General features: G+C 38.2%; 1 protein-coding gene across 2 annotated transcripts in view; it reads left to right on the top strand.

The window, feature by feature from the left end:
- The window catches only part of LOC102848666 (neuropeptide S receptor-like), a 304,971-nt gene that overhangs the window by 230,121 nt on the left and 67,175 nt on the right, over positions 1 to 7,675 (top strand). For both annotated transcript variants that reach the window (XM_006887597.1, XM_006887598.1), the window contains one exon: positions 6,601 to 6,802. In XM_006887597.1, the coding sequence (XP_006887659.1) occupies positions 6,601 to 6,802 (202 nt within the window). The remainder of the gene's footprint in view (positions 1 to 6,600; positions 6,803 to 7,675) is intronic.

The following is a 7,675-nucleotide window of genomic DNA, read 5'->3' as shown; positions in this document are numbered from 1 at the left end:
CAATTGGCCCAGTGGTGAGCATCTTTGTTTTCTTGATGTTGAGATGCGATCCCTACTGAAGGCTGCAGTTCTTGACCTCCTGCAACAAACACTTCAGGTCCTCCCCAGTTTTAGCAAGCAAGGTTGTGTCATCTATATAATGCAGGTTGTAGAATATACATAAATTCTATAGATTCTGCAACAGCAATTTCATGATACTGAATACATTCTAAAAGTTGTGCAAGCATTCTCGTTCTCCTTTTCTGAGTTGTTCCTCCCCAATTAACAAGAACCCACAGCCTCTTAAATTTCCTATTTAATCCTTTATTTGTTATTGTCCATTTGGTCCCATATAGATAATTTTTAAAAGAGCATGATGTTCAAGGCAAAGAATCTCTCACAAAGAAAACGGAACTGTTTTGTTTTAGCTTTTAAAGAATTCCCATCATGTTTATTATAACTCATAATGATCCTTTATGACAAAAGAGAACTGGCCATACAATTTCCATAGTTGGCAATTGTTAAGGAAAGAGCACCAATGATATAGTGTATAATTTAACCAAAAGATGAGAAATTTGAATCCAGCAGCTGAATTTACTCCTAAATAAAAAGGATTAATGGAATAAACAGAATAAGGCTCTAGAATGCATATAATTATAGTTATCAGGGAATTTAAAGAGGTGAGGAGATATGGAAATTTAGTTAATTGTTGGCACATACCTGTACTAAAATAAATTGGTACAGGTTAAAATATACGATGTGCAACTGCTTTGACACATAAATTCTATCTTTTGGTATCTGCTTTCAAGAAACACCAGTGTGAATGCAGAAGGAGGCGTGTTGCATATAATATTGTATATTATAGCACTGCTCAGAATAGCAAAATGTTAAAGCTAAATTTCAGTTCACTCAGTAGAGGAATAGCTAACTATCTTATGGTAGAGATTTTAGTATATTGTATTCAATAGGTAATAAATTAAATACAAGTCAAATATGAAAAATGAGTACCAAAGAATAATTGATGCATTTGACTTATAGCATTAACAAAAGACTATTGAACATACCACAAGAATATTGAATACACTGCCAAGAAAATGAACAAATGTGTCTTGGAGGAAGTGTAGCCAAAATGTTCCTTAGAAACAGGTGCATTAAGACTTCATTACATTACTTGGACATGTTATAGGAAAGACTTCCTGGAGAAGGATATGATAGTTGGTAAAGTAGAACGACTGTGAAAAAGACTAAGACCTTCAAAGTGATGATTGACACCATGACTGCCACATTATGCTCAAATCCAGCGATGATTGTGAGGAAGACCCAGGGCAAGGCATGGCTTTGTTCTGTTGTGAACAGCGTTGCTCTGAGTCAGAACCAACTTGATCACACCTAACAACAACAACAAAATTTTCATTGAGTGCAATCTCTGTGCTACATGCATGGTGATACAGTGGTTAAATGCTCATCTTCAGTGATTTAAATCTACAAGATGCTTCGTAGGAGGAATATTTGAGAGTATGCTCCCATAAGGATTGTTGTTGTTGTGTGACATCGAGTCAGAACCAACCCATAGCCCACTGCGCAGTAGGTGTTAAGAAGCAGCATGTGGCACAGGTGGAGACTGCACATCCTTCTCCCACAGGGCAGATAGTGCATTCAAACCACGTGCCTCAAGATTGCAGCACAGATTCTTACCTCTAGGCAAATCTCTATTGGGTGGTCCTACTTTGTCTTAGAGGGTTATGAGTCAGAATGACAATGGGAAAGTAATAACTTTACAATAACTGTGTAATTTCGATTCTAAGACAATTTACAACTTACAAGCAACACAATTCTAATCTAAAGAGTTAAATAACTAGTCACACAATTATTAAATACAAACCCAAGATTTGAAGTCATTTGTGATCTAATGCAGCTGCTTTCAATTTTATACATCCTTCTCAATGTGAAGGTAGTAGATCCAAAGACATGAATATGTGTGGACAGGAAAATAATATGTATAATAATCTATGCCGTATGATGACATTAATGAAAGGGAAAAAGTAAAAATAATCCTAGATGTGCAGAGAACAAGAACAGAAGAAAATGCAATACATACTGATTTAAAGAGTAAAACAGACATATGTACTAAAAGAGAGGGAAAAGTATAAGAAAGAATAATATCTCAGAACAGGTAGAAGACAGGTGAGATTAATGTGATTGCACAAGCAAAGACGATGGCAATCAACCAAGAGGAGAAGGGAAAGGGAGCCATCATTTTATTTTTACCACTTTTTGGTCTTAATTATTTATTAGGTTTTTGGTTAGTTGGTTTTGGTGTTCTTTTTTTAAGTGGTTATTCCCTTCATCAAAAACGCTAACAACATTTAGAAAGTTGGCAATTTTATGGTTGGAGGTGAGATAGAGATGTGGCAGCAAACAGGAAAATGTTGACTAGTTATGAAGTGAGAACTACAGTGGCAGGTAATAAAACAGAACACGTTGGAGTTTAAACTAATATTATAATGGATTGCTTTCTTCTTGTTGCTACTGGAACCATTTTGACTCCTGGTGATTCCTCATGTTCACAGTAAAACTACTCTATAGGATTTTCAAGGGCTAATTTTTCTTGAATATATTTCCAGATCTTTCCACAATATGGATTACATCTCAATGCCAAGAAGATAAAGATTCTTACCATTGGACTGATAGATAACATCATGATAGATGGAGAAAAGATTGAAACTGTCAACAATTTCGTCTTACTTGGATCCACAATTAATACCCTTAATATCCACAGTCAGGAAATCAGGAGATACATTGCACTGTGTTGTGAAGAAATTAGAACCTTTATCCATTGTCCGTGGGAGTGTAAAATGGTGCAACCACTATGGAAGGCAGTATGACACTTATCGAAAAGTTGGAAATAGAAATACCATTTGACCCAGAAATTCTACTACCGGGAATAAACCCTAAAGAAACCAGAGCTGCTACGCAAACAGATATATGCACAACCGTGTTTTTTGCTGCATTGTACACAATAGCAAAGAGATAGAAACAACCCAAGTGCTCATCAACAAATGAATGGATAGAGAAGCTGTGGTATATTCATGTAATGGAATACTACGCAGTGCTTAAAAACAAGGAATTCGTAAAATATTAACCACGGAGGATATTACACTGAGTAAAATTTCTCAGTCACAAAAAGATAAATACTTCATAATGCCACTGCTATTAAATGAGACTGACATGGGTGTTAGAAAGAAACTAAGAAAAGAGAGGATAAATAATAAACACTGCAATGGAACAGATGAAGGAAAGAGTTAACTGTTTAAAAGGGAATATATGATTAGGTATTATTTGCATGACAACAGTCCAGAATAAGAGGTGCATATCAAGTGGACTAGGGTGGGAGGAGGAAGGAAATTGTGCAACAATGAATAAAATTTTTAAGAGAAAAGTGAACAGGGGTGGGGCAGTAGGAAGGAAAATGTGTAACAATGAATGAATGGAAATCCCATGTTTTCTGTAAACTTTCTTTGAACTCACAATAAAAATTACTTATATATTAAAAAGACCTGTCGAAATTATTGAAGAATAGTGATGCCAATTTGAGGACTAAGGACTATGGCCATGGTCTTTCCCATCATTTGCTATGCATCTGAGAGTTGGACAATGAATTAAGATGACAGGAGAAGAATGATGCCTTCAAGCTCTGATGTTGGAGAAGAGCACTGAACATCCCAAGGACTGGCAAAATAACAAATATGTCTCAGTGTGATGTGCCATCACGTCACTTGTGACTTACAGGAAACCCATATACCTAGTTCTGAACCGTGCTTTTGCTTGAGTCAATGTCACTGTGTCTGACACATTGACCCCCTTTACCCCAGTCACTGAGTCAAATCCATCTCATTCAGGTTCTTCTTTTCTTGTGCTGTTCCTCTACCCTTTCAAGCATGATGTCCTTCTCTAAGGACTGGTCCCTCCTGGCAACAACCAAAGTAGGTGACTGGATAGAATTAAAACCTGTTATTTCTATCTGTAACTAAGTGCATTAACCTCTTGGACCACCCAAAGACTCCAGAATTAGAATAGCTATGTTGTTGTTGTTGTTGTTAAGTCCTATCAGGTTGAGTACAACTCATAGCAACGCTATGAATAAAAGATTTGAACTCTGTTCTATAATTATCGTCATTTCTCTAATGTTCATTGAGTTTCCAAATGCACGTTGTTTAGGAAGTAGATGCCAATATTGCTCTAAACCTGTCTTAATCTGGGAGCTCCATCAAACACTAACCACCGTGGGTAACCATTATGATACAGTGTTCACAGCAATGCCAAGTTATCTCAGTACAGCAAACTAACAGACCACTTAGAAAAATGATCTTCCCAAACACAATTAAGACCAGACCCAAGGCCCCAACCAACTTTTAAATACAAAGTCCCACTGACCAGGTCCTGATTGACTTCAACAAGAGGCTTCCAGCCCACATATGATTGCTAGGTAAATCCAATAAACCCAGGTGACCAATCAGCTCACACATGATTGTGAATGAAATAAAAAAACAACCAAACAGTTTACACCTAACTTTCAACTGGGATTTCTGACTGGAGGCCAGTAATAGCCATTTTGAAGGACATGGAGACAGCTCTCCCTATTCTCTATGCTGCATTTCTTCAGTTCAGTCCCTGAACACTAATTATTTATTCAAGATAAATTCCGTTTCCTTGGAATATCAGCAGTTTCTCTGCCTTGGTGTGTTTGCAGGCTGCACACCCAGCTATTCATGGTCATCCTCTCAATTCTTAGCTTCCTCTGAAGACAAAGAAAACTTTCCAGGACTGCCCAGAACCACCTTACAGGAAAACAAGCCTATATCCTGATTCAACATTGGGAAAATATCTTTACATCCCTTGGTGGAGTTTAAAGGGCACTGGTGATACAGTGCATAAGATGCCAGACTGCTACAGAAAAGATCAACGGTATAAATCTATGAGTTTCTCTGCTGAGGGAGTAAGATGGGGAGTCTCCTCTCATAAAGATTTATAGCTTTGGAAAGCTGATAGAGGATCACCGTCAGTCAGAATTGACTCAGTGGCAGTGGTTTAGTGGGTTTGGTAGGGTTGATTTTAAATCATAGTTTCCTTCTTCCTTTAACTTAAATCATTTCATGCCCAATTCACTTAAAAGTGATTGTATTGTTTCTTCATTAAGTAGAACTTTAATGGGCTCCAGACATCACAGATTTCCACAAAAGTCAAGGTTCTAGGACTTACACATGTAACTAGAGGGAGTGGTGTAAATGGTTGGCATTCTGGGAAGCTAACCTAAAGGCTAGAGGGTCAAACCCACCCAGAGCAACCTCAGAAAAAGGTCCTGGTGCTCTGCTTATGAAAAACCAGACACTAAACCTCTTCAAAAAATGGTGCTGGAAGAACTGGGTATCTACCTTCAGAAAATTGAAAAACACAATATATGTGAATGAAACACAAGGTATATGAATCATTGAACACAAACCAATTTAAAAAACAAAAGAAAAAATCAGTCACTGACAACAGCGTGGAGCACAGTTCTACTCTCACACATGGAGTCATCATGAACATATGCTGACTCGGCAACAACTCACTGCTTGTTTTTGTTTGGGTTTGGCTTTTCAATCCAGTGAAATTACAAGACCATGCATGAGCAATTATTAGTGTTGCAAAGCCTCCAAAACTCTACCCTTGCCATCAGAACAACTTTACTAATTATGTCAGCCATTCTTTCCTTCCCTGTCAGCTCAGTGCTTCCTGCCTGACCCCAAACCTCATTGTTCATTTTCAAGCCAAGGATGGGTTAAACCCCTGATTTACCAGAACAGAATTAAGTCTTCCTTCTGTGTCTCACAATTCTAGTCAGACAAGGAAAAGAGGGTAATTTTGATCCTCCTTAACACTTGGCTCAAAGCCCAAAACAGAATCATTTCCTTTGAGTCAAAAATGACTACTAGCTCATGTTCCAATGAGGTTTTAGAGGGTATAAATCACACAGGAGGATATCACCAATCTTTTTCCCGCAGAGCCACGAATGGATATGAACCACTAGAGAGGTGCTGTATTTGGGCTAATAGCACAACTCTATGAACTGAGCCACCAGAACTTCCTCCACATGGCAGCAACTCTCAAATATTGTTCAGTGCATTGTAGCACTGAATGCAATGGGGAAAGATTGGATGGGCCTGCCACATGTGTCCAGAGTCAGTGAAATCACAGGCACTGAGCACACGTTGGGGGATACAACTTTGTATTTGCAAAGCAACCTACCATTTATGGATGCCACAAATTGAGCTTCCTAACACTAGAGAACTAGCTGCATTGGAATTGCAATAATCAGGTCTGTAAATCAGAAAGTGAAAAATTGGCAGCAGCAATTTCATGCCAGGCCGAGTGCTAGCTACTCTGAAAGTTTTCTCTCTCTGGTCCTACGTCAGGCCTCTGTGGCAGGTACTATTGCCCCCATTTCACACATGACAAACTGAATCTCTAAGAGTTGTGAGAATCAATGATGGCCCAGGGTGACTTTCACACTAGGTTCCAGGTGTGCTCCCCAATATGTTTCTAGAAGTCTAGACATCCCTCTCTCTCTTTTTCTTTGAGCAGAAAAGCAAGCCAAGGTCCTCATAATGATTGCCTGGACCCTGTCCTTCCTGTTCTCCATTCCTACACTGATCATATTTGGAAAACGGAAACTCTCCAATGGAGAAGAGCAATGCTGGGCCCTATGGCCAGATGACTCCTACTGGACACCGTACATGACTATTGTGGCCTTCCTGGTGTACTTCATCCCTCTGACCATCATCAGGTAAGAGGCTGCAAGGTGCTCAGAACCCTCACTGGTCTCATCATTCTTGAGAAATTGTTTCACGAGATTGTTTCCAAAGTGACCATAGAAATTGTTTCACGAGATTGTTTCCAAAGTGACCATAGACTAAGCCCCAGCCCTGCAACACAGCATAAAGAAAAGGAAGCTACCATTTCTGAGTATGTATCGTAGAGTAGACTTTGTGTCAAATGGTCAAGGATTATCCCAAGAACTGTATGACTACTCTATGGAATAGCTACTGTTGTTACGATTATGCATTATACGTAAGACAATTAAAAATATGGAAAAGGAGTGCACTGCAGGGTGAACTGGGAGAGGGGGAAAGAGGAGAGAAGGAAGAAAATGCACATCAGTGAATGAATGAAAACCCAACCTTTCTGGAAACTCTTGTTAAAAATCACAATTAAAAAACAACACATAAGCTCAAACAAGATAATTGCCCAACATCACAAAAAATTTAAAAGTTTAAAATTTAAAGTTTAAAATGTAAAATTTAAATTTTTAAATTTAAATTTTTAAAATTTAAAGTTAAAATTTAAAGTTTTAAATTATGTCTACGTTTGTGTGATAACTTGTTATTCCTTTTTATTTCTTTTCTATCATGTAGTCTTTCATCAGAGATGGTATACGTTTTCAGAATATTTGTGTTAGATAGATATGTCTGGGGGACAGGGAATGAAATAAAAATTACTGTGTACCCTAATTCACCACCAGGACCACTTACTTTCCAGCTCCTGGAAAGTAAGTGGGTCAAGGCACTGGGCTAAGGGTGGGGTCGACACTGTAACTAATGCTTAACTCCACAATAAGGGATTTATCTTTCACTGCTCCACAAATTGCTTGTCTGTCAGA

This window comes from Elephantulus edwardii, unplaced genomic scaffold, assembly GCF_000299155.1.
Source record: "Elephantulus edwardii isolate Elephantulus edwardi_28Jun2011 unplaced genomic scaffold, EleEdw1.0 scaffold00059, whole genome shotgun sequence".
Taxonomy (NCBI): Eukaryota; Metazoa; Chordata; class Mammalia; order Macroscelidea; family Macroscelididae; genus Elephantulus; species Elephantulus edwardii.
The sequence above is the reverse complement of the archived record's forward strand: the minus strand, read 5'-3'. Positions and strand labels throughout refer to the sequence as shown.